Source organism: Hordeum vulgare, chromosome 3H (assembly GCF_904849725.1).
Source record: "Hordeum vulgare subsp. vulgare chromosome 3H, MorexV3_pseudomolecules_assembly, whole genome shotgun sequence".
NCBI classification, from domain to species: Eukaryota; Viridiplantae; Streptophyta; class Magnoliopsida; order Poales; family Poaceae; genus Hordeum; species Hordeum vulgare.
In genome coordinates, this window is record NC_058520.1 from 13,776,162 (window position 1) to 13,794,684 (window position 18,523).

The 18,523-nt window shown below is 42.8% G+C and overlaps 1 protein-coding gene across 1 annotated transcript; it reads right to left on the minus strand.

Moving 5' to 3' along the window:
• Positions 1 to 13,826: 13,826 nt before the first annotated feature.
• On the minus strand, positions 13,827 to 15,513 carry LOC123439262 (zinc finger protein GIS3-like). Its single transcript, XM_045115998.1, has one exon. The coding sequence runs from the start codon at positions 14,970 to 14,972 to the stop codon at positions 14,193 to 14,195; it is 780 nt and encodes a 259-aa protein (XP_044971933.1). The 5' UTR covers positions 14,973 to 15,513; the 3' UTR covers positions 13,827 to 14,192.
• Positions 15,514 to 18,523: the final 3,010 nt, after the last annotated feature.

The following is an 18,523-nucleotide window of genomic DNA, read 5'->3' on the forward strand; positions in this document are numbered from 1 at the left end:
AGAGAGAGAGCAGGATGGTAGTATTGTGCCCTACTGCCGCCCTCCTACAGCTAAAAAGAATACCCCAAAATAAGCAGTAGTAGCAGTTGTGCTCGAGTGTGGTACTACTGTGCTACTGTCGTGAGTGAAGTGTAGACCTACAGAAGACAAGAATAAGCGGAAGTAGCAGCAGTAGTCCACATCGGAAGTACCGCATAAGCGCTACTATCATGGGCTAGAGCAGTACTACCGCCTGAGCACACACAAACTATCGAGAGACTAAAACCACCATAACTTCGGCATACGAGCTCCGAATTGAGCAAACTCAAGCTTGTTGGATAGAGGACGACAAGATCATTCCAACATTGACCTTCCCAAAATGATAAGAAATATGACCTTCCTAAACATGATCCGGCAAAATATCGAACACCGAAAACACAAAGATGAAGCATACGAATTCCATTTTTGATGAACCTGAGCTTATCACAATGAAGAACATAAGCTCGAAAACTCACATAGAGAGAAGCCAAACAAGAACCAAGAAAGATGATGATGCCAAGAATGCAATAGTCTGGGCTCTCAATGAACGATACGATCAAGCTACTCACTCGAGAGCCCCCCTTGATAGTACGACAATTGATCCTATAACCCGGTATCCCAACTAACCCAATGAGAGCGGTGAAATAGAAAACCTATCAATGAAAAACTTTTTTCTGTGCGCAAAGTCCACTTGATCTAGATGATGACGATCTTGACCTCCTCAAGTTGGACCACCTTTCTTGATTGCGTCAGCTTGATGAAGACTAGTAGATTGCTCCCCCATACTCCACTATGGGCGGGTCACTCTTCGGCACATCTTCACATGTCCATTGTTATCACAATGAACAACAAGCTTCAAGCGTGTGATCTATTCGTGATGCTCCACTTGAACTTGCATACCACAAACTTGATGACGATCACCTCTTGATATCATCCTCCATGGGTCATATGAGATCTTATTTTTTATGCATGTCCATGGAAACATACCTAACCCCGCATGAAACACTCACATAGACCATGGGTTAGTACACAAAGCGTAATGGACAATGCTTATCATACCATATATAGAAACATTTGATCTCACTCGGTACATCTTGTACACTTTGTGTGTTGATCAACTTGATTCACTCTTTGACTTAGTCTTGATCAACCTTGTATCTTGTCTTCTCTCTTCATAAAGATGATGTATTGAAGGTAAATATAAATGTTACCACAATCTTCTTCTTCAAGACATGCTTGCAATAGGCTCAAATCTCACATGACCAAGCTTTAGATAATTCCTTGAATAGCACCTTGGTCACACATAATCTCCTTCTTATAGCCTTGAAACCAACAAATGATCTTCAAGCAATGCCTATGGACAAACCTTAAAGTATAACGCAAAGCAACCATTAGTCCATAGGAATTATCATCAATTACCAAAATCACACATGAGGGCACCATGACCTTTCAATAATCCCCTCCTGTAAGTACCCGGTCGATTATGAACGGGCCATCCCATTTAAGAGAAAGTTTATGCTTTTGCTTTCGGAATGATTTCGAAGAACAAGGTCCCTAACATTGTATGCCTTGGCTAGGGCTTCTCTGCGTTGATAGCGCCTTGTTTGCTGTTGGTAAAACGCAGACCAGGCTCACGCTATATTGTGTTCCTTTTCTAGGGCGTCTAGGTCATCCTTCCTCTCGTTTTCGGCCTCCCTTTCCTCGTACATGCGCACTCGAGGTGCATCGTGTATAAGGTCACATGAAAGGACCGGTTCTGCCCCATAGATCATGAAAAATGTGTATATAACATGTTGATCGATTGGGACTGGTGCGCAAGCCCCATGGTACCGAGTCAAGCTCCCCCATCAATTGTGTGTCGGCTTATGTTAAGGATCGGACCAGTTTGGGCTCTGTGCCGCTTAGTATTATTCTGTTTGCACGCTCGACATGTCCGTTGGACTGGGGTTGATATACTAAAGCATAAAGGAAAACATCATGTGATAGCACCCTTTATATGCTACCATGATATAATTTTTGAAAAGTCACATTTAGATGTTGCAAAAAATTCTGGAATATTTGTGGATGTTCACAAGACATATGTCTACAAGCCCTTAAAAAATCAGATCCAAACTTGAAATACCTATTGAGAAACAAAAATGACAAATCTAGCCTGAATAGTGGCAAAAGAAGACAAAACATAAATAGTATCAGAAATGACACTATTTATGCATAGATTTATCTTTTTTGTTTCTTAATGTATATTTCAAAATTTGATCTGAAATTTGTAAGGTTTATAGACCTTTGTCTTGTGAATATCCCTAATTTTTTACAGATTTTTTTTTCAAACAATCACATATGATATTTCAAAATTTATAGCATGGGAGCACCTAATAGATGGTATCACCTGATATCCACCCAAACGAGCTTTATGCCCTTGTCAGCGCTGGACCTATTCAGGACACAGTCACTCACATTCAGTTATATGAGGCAGACCCGACACCAACCAAACGTGTGTGTCGCCTTCCAGCGACAAGTAACAATCTCTCAGAAACGAATTAGAAAAAATGCAAGCAACACACAAAACCCTCAGCTTTTCACTTTTTTAGCGATGAAATATTTTAACTACACATATTTAAAATATTATTTTACTTAAATTCTATAAAACATACACTGTGCATTTAAAAAATGTTAATGAAGTGTAAACGCAAATTTTTACCTCACAAAATGTTATTGGCATTCACAGTAAAAAAATAAGTCTGTGACACTTTTAAAACAAATATAAAAATTGAAAAACTTTGTGTAATTTGTCAAATAATTACCGCACCATTCAAAAATTTGATCACGAAATTCTAATAAAATATTCATGAAATTTGAAAATTTCTTTACGCAATTTCCAAAAATGGTTATAACATATAAAAAAATTATAACATTTAGAAAGAAATACTACCGCTTAGAAAATGTTTGCATGTTTAAGAAATGAATGTGCATGGAATTTATAAAAAATATCAATGTGTACTTAAAAATACCAGTGTATTTATATTAAATGAGTACACGTTTTATAGATATTAAGCATGTATTCAGATAAATATTGAATGTGTATCCAGAAAATGTTCAATTTGTACCCAAAAAATGTTCTACATCTGTTAAGAAAGTCAGCATTTTTTTGAAATATGAAAAAAATGAGAAAAAGAAAAGAAACCTCATCGGACCTTCCAAAAATGGCCTAAACCGGACTAAACGTTCCACATAGCAGCCACCGGTCAAGAAGCTTCCCAAAAACTGTTCAGTTCCGGTCATTGGGCACTTTCAGGGTACGTAAGTGTCGGTCCTTTCTTGCAGCCTGGTGCTATTGGGTGCGTTAGGCACTGGTTACCATGGCGACTATTTTTTTGCGTTAAGTAGAGATCGCAGGAACTCTCGCTGCGAGCTACAATAGCCCTCTCGCACACACTTTTCAAAGAACATAGTGAAAACAGTTGCTAAAAAAATAGTGAAAAGAGAACGCCGCGGGGGATCCGGACCGGGTCTCCTAGATTGATGGTAAAGGTCCTAGCCAAGCTGCTAGCATCCGGATTATGATCAAGAAATGGGGCGAGATCTAGTTGAAGGCATATGCGTCCGTGTTTCATTGTTTTTTGTTTCTATTTTCTTTCAAAAAAAATCTTATTTGTTCTTTCATATATTTTTTCATTTGTTTCATTGATTTTCATTTTCATATCCATTTTTTTGTGTTTTTTGTTTTCTTTTTCGTTTTTTTTCTTTAGGTTTTCATTCTACATTTTTATATATGTTAACTATATTTTTCTAATACACATATGATTTTTTCCAATATAAATTTATTATTTTTAATACATATTAAACTTTCAACCAACATTTTTCAATATTAACATTTTTTGAATACATGGTCGACATGTTTTCAATACACATTTACAAATTTCAAATTCCTGAATAATATGTTTACAATACATGGCCAGCATTTTTTTATGAACATTTAACATTTTTACATTGTATAATCTGGTTTATAAAAATAATCTAGGTGGGCATGTTTGAAGGCCAGATTATATAAACTGTAATCCAGGATTTACATTGTATAATGACCTGTCTACCCTCTGTTTTAAAAAAATAGGAGGATGACGGTGACAGGAATGTGATTATCTCCGACTTTACAAGAGTAATGGGTCATTAGCAATCCATAATCTGGTTTTAGCTGGGTAGAGTAGATTGTGAGTTTTTAATAATCTGTCCATCTAATTTTTATAATCTACATCATAATCTGTCCTGTTTGGAGATAGAATAGATTATAAAAACTAGATTATATAATTTGAGTGGTTCCAAACAAGGCCTATGTCTAGAATTTTTGAAAGTGTAAACAAAAGTAAAAAATCTAAAGAGGAAAGGCTGGTCTCGTGTGAGCTGGGCAAGCGCATAAAGGCCGAACTCGGTAACCAGCGCTCACACTCTCTCACCTCTGGTTCGGCCCATTTACATAATATTTTTCTTCTGTTAAAATTCAAGAATGCGTGCCCTTAAACAATATGACTTCTGTTCACCTTCTCTATTCTTAAATATAACGTTGAAAAAACGCAGTAGTTCCCTTGTTTTGTTTTTTATTTTGACCGGTTTTCTTCTGTTGTTTAGTATTTACTATAATATTCATATAAATTTTAATTATTTTTACAAATTCCTGAATTTTTCTCAAATTTGCGAATTATTTGTTTCATATTATTGAACTTTTCTAAGAATTTACAACATTTTCCCCTAAATTCGATATCTTTTTACTAAATTGACGAATATTTTTCATATTGGATGGTTTTCCAAAGGAAGTTGGTCATTAATTTTAAAAAATCTATGAAATTTTTTCAAATTATTTTTAAAAATTCTGGAACTTTTCGTCAATTTGCGAATTATTTTTTCATTTTTCATATTAATGAACTTTTCTCAGAAATTGCAGTATTTTCTGAATCAACATTTGTTTCTAATTTCGATATAATTTTACCAAATTGATGGCATTTTTCATATAGGATGATTTTCTAAAGGAAGTTGGTAGATTGTTTTTAAAATTCTATGATTTTTTCAAAAATCAATAAAGTTTTGTCGCAACAGTTTTGCTGGAAGAAATAATTTTGCTCATTTTATGTCCATAATCTATTATTTTTCTGAAAGTAAATTCTTTGTTCTTATTATTTACAGAGAAATACTGGTTTAAAAACTGGAGCACACGAAACAGTTTCCGAGGAAACACATATCGAAACAATCAAACGAATCAGTTTCCTAGCAAACGTTTATGGGCCAGTCAAAGAAACAACCCAACCATTATCGCAATAGAAGCTAGTTATCTTAACTGGGCCCCTTCTATGCATGAATGTGCAGTACGCGATGTATTAAAAATCATGCCTCTCCCGGAAATAAAACTGTACCTCCATGAAAAGCAAATCCATGTCTCTCATGAGAAGGAAAAAAATAAAACACATTTTTCTCTTTTCTCATTCCTCTCATGAAAGCAAATCTATATTTCTCATCAAAGAAAGAGAATATATGTTTTTTTTCGAAAGACACCGCCATGTCTCTCGCGGAAATAAATCTGCGTTCCTCGCGAAAGAAAAAAAACATTTTTTCAAGATCTTTTTTTCCAAATAGTAGGGAATCCGAGCGGAAAAATAAAATGCAAAAAAATGAAAAAAATCATCTAAAAGCCAAAAACACGAACAGAAAAAAAAAACATTTGTTCAGTTAATCCCTCCCAAGAGATGAAAATTAAATATGTGCCTCTCACAAAAGGAAAAATATGTCTTTTTTTCTTTTCAAGAGGCACTGTCATGCTTGTCGCGGAAGCAATCAAAAGAAGTATATTGTGCCTCTCGCGGGAAGGAAAAAAGAAGGAAAAAAAATCAAGAGGCATGACCGTGACTCACGCGAAAATAAATCTGTGTCACTACAAGAAAAAAAATATGTGCCTCTCATGAAAGAAAAAAAATGCATCTTTTCTTTTCGAGAGGCACGACCATGCCTATCGCGGAAGAAAATCGGTGCCTTCACGACGAATAAATATGTGCCTCTCGCGAAAAGGAAAGAAGAAAACATATTTTTTTCTTTTTTGAGAGGCATGACCGTGCCTCTCACCGAAGCAAATTCATGCTTTCACGAGTAGTAAATTTGTGCCTCTCATGGAAGAAAAGAAAAACACATATTTTAACGGATTTTTTCGTTATTTTGGTCAAATCCTAAGAAAAAACAAGGAAAAATCGGGAAGCCAGAAAAATAAAAATACCATCTCAAAGGCGGAAACGCGTACAAAAAAAGGTAAAATGAGCGTTTAGAACATGACACATGGTGACAGCTGAGAGCGTGCAAAGTGGCGCACTCCTACATTAGTTTTTTTTAGTTGATATTCCATGATTAGCTGGTCTCGCTTTTCTTGAAATCACTAATTAAAAGCACTCTTTGTAAAGGTCACTCCCACCTTACCACTGTCATGTGCATCACTTGCCGCGACCTTAAGGTTTTTTTTTTTTCAAAATCCTTCTATTGAAAATGTTTTATCTTTTAAACCATGTGTGTAAATTTTGAACCTCTTTTACCATTGAATTCCTCATATTAAAATCTTTAAAACTAGATCTCATCGTTGGAGTCGACCCCCAAGTGACCGTGAGAAAGCTTTCGAAAGAGCGCTTTACGAAGTTGCTCCCGAAATGTCTCAAATGATGTGTAGCATCGACACGAAAACAAGGCGGCCAGGTGGCTGGGCCGTGAGCCCGTGATGGCATCTCACCCAGGTCATTGTCTAAAAAAACAAAGCACTGATATCTTTCAGTGTTCAGCCTCACACTGACTCCCTAAAAAAATCCAAGACTAAGAGCTCATCTAATTAAGCTAGCTCGGCCTCTACTGAAAACAACAAGCTCGGCAGCTTCAAATTGATGCCTCCTGCATCTTGTATTCTTGTACCACAGTGCAGGCCCCCATCAGTGAACACTCACCGTCAGAGTGAACACACACCATCACCGGATCCCAATGGAATCAAACACGACCGACAGCTGATTCCTCGTCACCTCAATCCTTCTCCCCACCCTCTTCTTTTCACCTTTCGATCTCACTGTTGTTGCCCGTGCTGGTGCAGCATCGACCTCCCCGGCCGACGATCTCTGGCTTCCTTTCTCGCGTGACCCCGATCAATCCGATGATCTCCATCTTCCTCCTCCTCCTCCGCATCTGCCTTGCAAGTAACTCAATCGCCAAGCCGATCGACGGATAATAGGTCGATGCCTAGCAGCCGCAGCGACTAGCTAGTAGTACTTACCTAGCTAGCCCCCGACAAGCGCTTCAGAGTCTTTAGAGTTGAATTACCTCGACGCCTCATGACTGCGAGCCACGACTAACAAACCTAGGGGCTATGGCTAACCATAGCTTACATATGCAAGCAGTGGTAATCAACAGCACGCTAGGTGGCTAGCTAGCAGCCCTGCTAGTACTACTAACTTAGCATTGTCACTTGCTCCACAAGTGACATTATACAACACGTATAGGCTGCTAGCCCTCCGTACGGTAGAAAGCATCTCAATAATAAGATGAAGCCTTTGGGGCTCAAAAATGAGCCAAGCTAGCTACCTAGCTACAGTTAGTTTGGACCCATCCGAGAGCGATTAAGCCTGACAACTAGAGTACTAATGTACTTCCTTCGTGGCCTAATGAAGTAATGAGCAGAGCAGAGACCTTGCTATAGCTACATTTAGTCTGGACCCATCTGACTGAGTGATTAAGCCTGACAACTAGAGTACTAATGTACTTCCTTTGTGGCCTAATGGAGTAATGAGCAGAGCAGGGACCTGGCTATAGCTACAGTTAGTCTGGACCCATCTGACTGAGTGATTAAGCATCACACCTAGAGCACTAATCATCCATGTATGCGCTACAGTAAGCAACCCTGAAGATCTGGACCCTAGCTAGGGAGGTTAATTATCCGCCATAGGTCTGTTAAATGTGATCATAAGGCAGTCAGTGCAAGAAGATAATTTAGTAGTAAAATCCTGGATGTGCCAGCAGGGTGGAGTGCACTGTCTGCAGCCTCAGAGTGCTTAGCCAACTGAAAGTAGGTCAAGGTTCACACCTGGCACATCACCAGCAAAATCAACCAAGTGTGGTGTTTTTACAGGGTGTAGTGAATGTTAATGTGAACGTGAAATACTCCTGCATGCCCATCAATTCAGTGAGCAGGGAAAGGGAAAGGGATGTTGTATCAGATGGATGACCATTCATGCATCAAGTACTCCCCGCGGCCAATCACACAGCACAAAACCCACCACCACTTCAACTTGGGCTGGGTTGAGCTGAAGCCGAGTCCATTCCATTGTGGAAAAGGGAGAGGGATTGGGGCATGTAGCAGTACCAGAAAAACAGGGCAAGTGACAGGATGCAAAGTACAGATACCAATAAAGCGGGGGAGCTTTCTTTCATCAGACCAAATGATCAGGAGTCCACCAAGGGGGCATGCATGCGCTTTTCATTTCGCATGTCAAATATACATATGTGTCAGCCTAAGCATGGCATCTTCCTTCTAATCATGGCGCTCACTCCTAGGGCTACTAAAACCTTGGCAATACCTGTTGAATTCTGACTGGTTGGTGGCTTGGTGCCATGCACACCAACACCAACACCAACGCCACAGGGGAGGAGGTGAGGGTGGGGCACCCCTCACACCACTATGAAAAGAGGGAGGGAGGGTACTTAAGTACAACATGATGATGCCCTAAGGTCTTTGACATGATGCCAAAGGGAGACAAGACATTGACTCCATTGCTTCCCTTCTAGACAAGCTAGCTACCCATGGGGACTATGTATGCTAGCTAGCTCAATTGGGACCCCTAAAAGAGGGGGACTGATCAACTCCTCAGCATGAAGCAAAGTTGGTTTCCTTTCTCTAATGGAAATCCATCCATATCCTATCTAGTGCACTGTTACAAGTCTTGAGATCCATCACTTGTCTTTACTGTTTTGTTGTACAAATTCAGCTCCTCCTCGATCGGGCCCTGAGGAGATAATTTAACATGAAAAAAAATTAAAGTGTTCCAAAGTTAGTTACTGTTGCAACACCAATTCTCTTAAATTAATAGCAGTCCTTTAGGCTTAGGGCCACATATATACTGATGTGTTTTATAATTAATCGTGTCCAAGCGAGGCTCCACTGAAGGATGCATGACAACTCAGATGCTTGCCCAAAATTGGGATATGCTCCAACACCACATAAATATACAAACATACAATTAATTTATAGCATATTTGAGTCGTCCAAAACCACACACAAGCTGCCATCTTTCGGCGCATAATAATCAAGTTGGGGAACCCTAGCTAGAAGAAAACAACAAGAGGCCGGCTAGGGCCCACAATCTAATCACGTCCCATTTAGGATAAGGTTTCTTGACATAAAACTACATCAAGGGACTCGAGTGAGATCATGGCAAAAGTGTTTTCAAATCTCCCCTTTTGAGATCTTGTTTGTAGTTGGGACATCTTGGTGATGGTGACTCACATGGGGAGCCTCAGCAGGCCAAACTTTTATTTATTTATTTTTTCTAGCTAGCTGTTAGTTCTTTAGGCTTTACTCCTAGGGGGCGCAAAATAATAATAATTCTGGATGCCTTGTGGTAAGGGTATCAGCATAGGCAGTTTGTTGGGAAATATGATGGTTCATCAGCTAGCTCATTGCTTCTAGTGGTTGGTTGTCCTACTTAACAAAGTATGGTTCAAGGAAACCTTTGGGGCCAAATGTCCGCTTGGTGGTCATTCGGTTTGTTCTGTCTCCTTCTTTCAAAAGTGGTGGCCACTTTTGACAAAATATAAACAAATGTTCTCTACTCTGTAGTGATCAATTATTGACCTCTCTGAGCTACATATATATGCAATCCTGCGATTAGTTGCTATGACGACATAGAATTATCAACTTGTGCCGCTATAACCCAACTATCGATGCATCAGTTTGCACCAGCTGTATAAATTAATTGGTGCTCAACTTTGCAACTGCCTAAGTATTATTATGAGATTCCTAAAATTGATGGTATGTATGAAAACTAACCTAAGAATAAGTGGCCATGACCTACCTTAGCCATTTGCATAGTTATGTCCAAACATGCAAAAGTAGATGATAGTACAAGACAATGCATAGTCCAAAAAGAATCGAACTCTTTGAGTGTCGTGGTTCACAAAGGAATGTCTTAGTACCAAAGTGGAGTTAATGTATGACAACCATGTCAAAAGTGATTGCAAAAACATAATATAAATAGTACCAGGTGGTTCATTTCTGCATCTAGGAAAGTGATCGCAACCTCTTTCTGGTCACGTGCATTGCAAGTTGTCTCGACAAGGAGTGCTAACTCAAGGTGGCAATACATGCCAAACTAATGAAGCCAGTACACATGCTTTCAGGGTGGAAACAATCAATTATTCCCATAAAATCTTGGACCGGCCAAAACAAGTCACTGGACCACATTTACACGTATTTAATAAATTCTTAAAATCCGCAAGCAATAAAAAATTAAGCCACTGAATATTTGTTAAACATAAGCCGAAAGCTGCCCAATAATTCTAGCATGCACTTAAGAAGTAAGCACCCTGGTGAATATGCAGACCGATGTGCCAAGATTCTTATAGTATAATTAATTGTTGGAGAATCATATTCGTTTCCAACTCAAGCATAGCCCCTACATGTGGACTAAATGATACTCTCTGGATGCTTAATTATTCAATGCTGCAAAGATTACAATTGCCTCAGGAAATCGGGACAAGAAAAGGACAAGTACCCGAGTTGATATCAGGATAGACACCTACCGACGCAACTTGTACATTCATCTGTTTGTTTATCAGTATTTCTAGCTTTACATCACCTTCCCCATCACATCAACCACTACAAGAATTTGGCAAAACTTGAACCCTAAGAAGTTGCCAATTAGTATCCTATATATTCTAGAAGGCAACCAGTTGATGTACTTTTAGTAATTCAAAACAAACTAATTAAGTGTCAATTAAGTGGGCATCCCTTTCAGCTAGCTTGCTTCTTAGCTAGAATTTTCTTCCTAATCCATATATATTCAAGTGCCCTAGTCAGCTTATCACTATTTTCAATCACCAAGCAAACACAAGCATAAATGGCCGCCTAGACTAAAGCATGATTAACTTGCCTGGTCTAAAGGAAAATGATTTAGATATGCGCACTAGAGAGTAGAGAGGGGCCATATATGCGTCACCAGCTTCTTGTCCTTTTTACCAAAAGACTCAATACCTACGTGTACTTGGGCCACCAATTAAGTAATCCCACGAGCAACACAAGATCCCAAGATGATGCAACCCTAAATCGTCAGTCTCACAGCATGCAAAATTAATGGCCAAGTTGAGAGATGATGGCATCTCAATTAAGCGGGCAATGAATAATTTGATCTGGTCACTAATGAGGACAACCAAATTAACCCAGGGAGATCGAGGGAGGTCAGATATATGTTGATGCTTTGTCATCTATAGATTTGTCAAGTAGATTGAGCTGGCGCTGGCGCGTAAACTAACATATCCATGTACGATAGTCACGATTATATTGATTAATTAGGGTTGTACATTAAACTAAGCTAGTTGCCTGTCTGGAGACATCCTATGATAACCTTTGTACATGCATCTCCCGTACAATTATAGCAGTCGATGCAGATTAGTTTATATGTAATGACGCTTCATTACGCTGTGCAAAGTAAAGCTACTCCCCAATGACATGTACTAATGGGCATTATTATACAATCTACCATCATTTTATCAACTAGCCTCGAGTGAAGCTAAGAGCCATGGTTAATGTAAAGAGACTAATCCACCACCTTGACCGACCTAATCTCTACATGATGTGAATTCGATACATCAATAACATGACATATATGTACGCGCGGCAAGTGTTTAGTATGCAATTTTTACGGCGGTCACTTACCAGTGGACCTCATGGAGTAGAAAAACATTAGCCCCCACCGGTTTATGCGCATGTAACCGCCGATGATATAACCATATACGCACGGAACAACACCGACAATCGTGTCTTATAATACGGTCTCAGGGGCGGGAGAAAAGGAGGGAAGCGGGGGCGGTGCGACCGCGCATGACAGCTGGTGGGCGCGAAAGGCGGGTAACCCCTCGCTTAATATAAGCGATACGAATCTTAGGATGATCTATCATCATCCACCTCCTGCCACTGTGCACATGTTGACTAATTAATCCTAATTTAGGTCCTAGGGACGCCTACCAATTAACAAGAGAAACGGCAATTAGCAATTAGCACCAGTAGTAGTACTGTACTACTGACTGATCACATGCAGTAAACAAAACCCTAGCGTAAAGCACAACCTCATCCCATTGGCCGCCAAGCGTGCCTTTTGTACGTGGCCAGGTCGTGGCTGCTTTCGCCGAGGCGGCCAATGGGAGGCCACGGATCGCGGGACATGTGTCGAGCCGCCAGTGGCCGGATCCGTCGAATGGGAGCCCGAAACGTGGCCCGCCTACGTGGGCCACCCCGGACCGGGCCCGAGGGGCGTGGGGCCCCTCTGAGAATCTCTCGGGTTCGCCTGCAGACATTACCATAAAAAGAAATCTCCGGACTTGCTCTTCTCAGCCACCCGTGTCGATTGCCGCAGCAGCGCAGGTACCTCGCTTAGTTGCCATAAGTAGAAAAATTAGCCAGCGCGGCATATGCTGCGTGGACTCCTGTAGTGTAGCCTCGATCGGCCACATGCACGCACAGTCGCACGTCAGGTGAGCGCGTGCTTAATTACACGTAATAACACGGGAAATCAGAAGAAGATTTCGATCGATGTGCGTGGATGAGTATGCCTAATCGCCCATGCAAGCATGCATGGTTAACTCGTGAGTGTACGGTGGGGTGGCATGGGGTTGACACGTAGGGTACGGTGAGCAGTGGCCATCGCACGGCCGGTTTGGCAGGGAGCGAGGAAGTACTGCGCAAAGGGCGGCACGGTGCGCCACACGCACACGCCTTTTGGATTGCATGCACTCGGAACAAGGTTAGTACCCATGCACGCACGCACGCACGCACGCTATAGCTTTGGTGTGGTGTGGTGTGGTGTGGTGCACTCTTCAACGTCTTGCGTGCGGTGCCGCGTCCAATCACCCCACGAGCCCACGCCCACGCCCACACGTACTCGCTCGTGATGCATGCGTACGCATCTGTAAAATATGCGGGTAAATATTGCATATGTCCACATGTGTGTGGTGTGCTTGCTAGGTAGCTGCCGGTGAGTGGTTATGGCCTATATATATGGGTAACTGTCGACTGCAACCAAAAGCGGGCTTCTCTCTGGGTTAATTCTAGCGCAAGTGAGATCACTGGTGCTAACTGGTCAGCACTGGCAGTAATATTTTGAGCTATATAGAAGAGTAGTATTAGTGCCATGCGTGTTGAATTAGGAGAATGCCAATTGGGGCGGGCGGATAATTAAAGGGGGGCAGGCAAACAAAGCTTATTAGGTGGCATGATGAAAATGGAACGAGAGGGGAAACTGACTCATGGAGCACTCGCCTATCACCAAGTGCATGCATGCCGCCTGCTTGATTATAAATGCATGCCCGTTTAGAATACACTTGCGTGATTGTCATGCATGTGATGCGAACATCCTTGATTTTTTTTATATATATTTTTTGGGTTGAACTCTCCTTGACAAAAACCTTGTTAAACGGGTCCTCGACAAATCAAACACTTACGTCCTCGTCGACGGACGTGCTAACTACGATTAACGCATCAACAAGAAGCAAATGGGTGGTATTGATCAACGCTGCAAATGGCAGAGACGGACGGATGGATCATGGATGGTTGAATGGATTTGACCAAGAATTTACAAGGCGTCATCGATCGATCGATCTCGGATCATATCAAGAACGTACGGGAGGAGTTGGTTCGGTTACAAGGCGGGCGGCCGGCCGGCCGCTTCACACTCCAAAGCTAGCCCGGCCGGAAGCTAAAAATTACTTACTTTACTTACTACCGCTAGCTAATTTAATTACCTAGGAGTACTAGCGAGGATCGATCGACCGATCGAGCTTTAGTTCGGACGCATGCATGCAGGCAGGCAGGTACTAGTAGTAGTAGTGGGTGCGTAATTCATCCCTTCCTTAATTTTTACCGGAGCTAGCAACAGTGCGCAGCCCTCGACCGACCGGGGTCGTCACAAGCTGAGCTGCAGGTCCAGCCCCAGCGCGTCCTCGGGCGCGGCGGCCATGGGCTCCGGCGCCATCACCATGCCGGGGTATCTCGGGAAGCTGGCGGCGTGGAGCCTCCGGCCGTGGTGGTCGACCACGTCGGCCTGCACGACGTAGGGCGCCGCGGCGGCCTGGGCGGCGGAGGAGACCGTGGGCGCGTAGGAGAAGACGGCCGGCGAGGCGGAGGCCGGGGTGCCGCGGCCGGAGGGGAAGACGCAGCCGTGGGAGACGTGGAACTGCTGGCCCTGGGCGCCGCCGGCCACCGCGGCCGCGCGCGGGGAGAAGTAGACCCAGCTGGTGGGCCCCGTCCCGCCGTCGCCGGCGCCGCCGAGGAGGTGGGGCGGCTGCGCGAAGGCGGACACCATGGGGTTCATGCCGCCTCCGCGAGGGTAGAGCGCGCCTCCTCCGGCGGCGCGTCCAGCGGCGGCCGCGGCCGCCTGCAGCTGCGCGCGCTTGAGCTGCTGCCGCTCCTTCTTGTGCGCGTTCTGGTGGCCGCCCAGGGCCTGCGAGTTGGCGAACTCGCGGCAGCAGTACTGGCACTCGTACCTCCGGCCCTCGCCACCCCCGCCGACCGCCGCCGCAGCCGCCGTGGCCGTCGTGGTGGTGGTGGTAGACGAGGAGGAGGAGTCCGAGCCGCCCTTCTCCGGCTCGGCAGCCTCGTGCTCGGCCGCGTCCATGGTGTGATTCTCCTCCGCCGAGGAGAAGTGGAAGCCGAAGAGCTTCAGCCTGGGGCTTGCCATGCTCATACCACAGGACGGGAGAGAATTAAGCAGAGGAGGAGGAGGAGGAGACGGGGAAGAGAGGAGATGGAGATGGAGATGGTGTCCGTCAAAGCCGGATGATGTGCATGGGCTGTGGCTGTGTCAGGTGGGAAGGGGCAGTATATATAACACCTGGAGCCGGAGGCACAAGCACAAGCACAGTAGTCGCAATGGATATAGGTGAAGAGCAACTCTGCATGTATGATTTGAATACATACACACGCATCTACAGGGGCTGGCTGGCTCCTCCCTCCTAACATTATTTATTTCTCCCATGCACTTTAGAGAGAGAAGGACTGTACAGATGCAAAGCAGCAGCAGCAGTACCACCACTAGAGAAGAGAGAGAGAGAGGGAGGGAGGGGAGGAAGAGGGGATCAGTGGTGGTTGTGAACAGGAGCACAAGAGACAGCGTTGTTGAGTTCTAGATTGTGCTTTGGCCGGGCTCCATATCTTGCACTTGCACTATTTTATGCACGTACGCGCCTGGACTGGAATGGACTGGACAGGCGACTCATGCTTGGTTTATTACGATCGTCGACACACACACACACGCATGATAGGACTCCGGCCGCGAGCCTCGTAGATATATTATGCACATAGCTAGCCGATCATCAAAACATTTTTATTTAGCTAGAGCTAGACGATCAGAGTACTATATACAATACCTAGCTAGCTAGCTATACCTATATCCGGCTAAGATAAGATATTGTTTATGCTAATGTGTCACTAGCCATGCATAGCTACAACTAAGTGGCCAACTAATACGTACTAGGGGCGCAATTCTAAACTAAACTATAGTAGTGGTCATCGGCCTCACCCCTCATGGAGCAGGAAGGAAGGAAGGAAGGAAGGAAGGATGGATGGATGCTCAATTATGCAGTTTAATTTACATGTACGTAATGCAATAGTTTACGCCGGTAATGCGTGGTGTTGTGTGGAGGTGAGGCAACACAAAACAATACAATAATGAATGGTTCTTTGTTGCTATATGCATTGATATAACCATATATAAATATGGGTTGTATTATGGCCCCCCCACATCGATGTGTAATGCAGAAAGAGGCAAGAGAGGGACCATGTGCAGGAGCTAACATAAGTGGGTGCCACACTTAATTAGCCAGCATGGCCGTGATTAAGTTATTGTGTGTGTGTGTGTGTGGAGTACAAACTAAAGTTGAGAAGCTCGTGCATGTGGGATGGAGCTGGACCAGTCAGTGCACTACATGCAGCAAAGCAAGCCATGAAAATTCTCCTACCTTTGGAGTGTATAATGTATCCAAAAGAGTGTGTTTTGGAACGTATACGTACGTACGCGCGTAGGTATGTGCCCATTTTTGTTTCCTTGTGTGGCCAGCTTTCCTGTCATGATGGTGGATGACCTCGGCAAAGAATCCCCGCTTTTGATGAGTCCCATCCCATCCATCGCCCGGACCATTATTATGTCTTTGCCACACACACACACAAAATAATATATGATCGTATACTAGAACATGCTTCTGGTACATGCAAATAATATATCACTAGATATGTTGCAATAAATAAATCGGTATGTGTGTATATATATTCTCGGTCGTGTACGGAAAAGGCAGCAAGGATAGACTATAGAATGGTCCTCGAGCGCATAACCAATCGATCTGCAACAGTTCATGGGAGCTAAGATAATTTTACTCGGACGGAAAAGGGCTGTTTTCAAGGGGATCCAAGAAGATAACATTAGCTAAACAATCTCCAACAATCATAATAGTTACAACCAACCCTCTATGGTGGAAGCAATAATAATCATCCCAAAATATGCATTTTACTAACTATTTATAGAACTGCAAAACATAACTCAAAAGCATAGCACGTTTTCATTCGTAAAAGCAATCATGAGACAAAAGAAAACACAGCAAAGCATGCATGGGTGATGGTGTAATCAAGTTGGGTTTATTTTACCTTACATGGCCTTGAAAGGATCAGGTATTGGCCATTTTTTACCCATGCACCGTTGATGTAAGAGTTGGATAAAACTGGAAACAGCATATCTGACATTTTGGTTAACTCCACATTTTGGTTAACTGGAAATGCCCTCCAGATTTCCTTGCAACAAACAAGGAACACATCACTCCCCATCGCATCAGAATGTCGTGGAAAAGGTTAAGCGTAATAATTGAGCTAATTATGCTCAAGACGTTTGGAAAATATCTGTCCTGTCCGGCTGAAGTTTAAGCCCCCTGCATGGTCCACACACAAACCCAAAGGCACAAGAATAGCTTTGCACAGAGAGAAAAAAAACACTGACGTTAAGCAAACGAAAAACATGTCTTACCAAACCTTGCTAATCAGAGCCAGCTTTTATCCCCGACGTTTCACATCATTTAACTGATGAAACATCGGTATTCTGCTACAATTATTGTGAGTCTACTCAAGTGAAAAGGCTTCCACTTGTTGTACTGCTACCATAACTGGGATTAATCAACAAAAGAGATGGGATCAGTGAATGACAGGTAAAGGAACATCAGCTATTTAAACTAATTGTCATGTACTATCATGCTTGACTTGGAACCAAAAGGAGCAAGGCACCATGATGCAGGCATATTCAGTCTGCAAACTTCCGTGCTCTCCAAAAAGATCAGGTATGCTATATGCCTTTAGAAATCTTTACTGTAATAACTACTAACTAGTGCGCGAAGATCGCCCGCCCTTCTCTTCCATGCGTTTTCACAGCGCTAAACTAGCTGCGCACTAGCATATATCGAGCCCCGCACCTCCTGCGTCGTCTACATGAGTTCAAATCACAAAGCTTTTCAGTTGGACTTTCTCTTCAACCAGGTTGGAAAGAAATCTCTCCAAATCCTACTAACCCCAGAGAAAGCTAGAATTCTGCATCTTTTTTCTAACATAATCTCGCCTCCACCATCCGCGAAAGCTTCTTTCACCCGAAATTCCCTTCTTATCTCCCCTCTTTCCAAAGTCTTTCTCCAACTTCTAAACAAAGGCCCACGCTGTCCCCTAAACTTGGCTCCCCTCTTTCTATCCCTTTCAACTAAAACATGAGCTTGGAGGTCGCAGTTGCTGCTATAAAGAAGTTGATACCATCTACAATATATAATCACTAGTTGTTGCTTGGGGAGAAGTCGTGGTTACATAGCTGTCACCGAAGATGAGGCTTTATTCTGATCAAATGTTTTTACTTTGCAGTTTTAACCATGCTTAGGTCATGGACCTTCAGCTTACTTTAATGGTTTCAGGTTAGCCAAGTTGAGCAAATACTTGATTGCATTGATGACCCTAAAGTATGTACTAGCTTGTACTTTTTTATTCTCTAAGCATGCCTCCATCTATAACAAATCAAGAGTCAAAGAACCATATAATACATCTTTTGGATCCGTTAGACTGACAGCCCGGTTTTATGCAACAAAGCCACCTTTTGATTGACATTGACATCTGTAGCCCAAACTCGTATTCTGTACAGAAGCAAAATAAAAATACATTATCAAGATGATCCTAGAGTTTGTATACTCCCCAGTTATGCCTAGATTCTAGCAGAGACTA

What these genes read in the sequence shown, in the direction of transcription:
- LOC123439262 (XM_045115998.1), bottom strand. Translation starts at nt 14,972, where the DNA reads ATGAGCATGGCAAGCCCCAGGCTGAAGCTCTTCGGCTTCCACTTCTCC.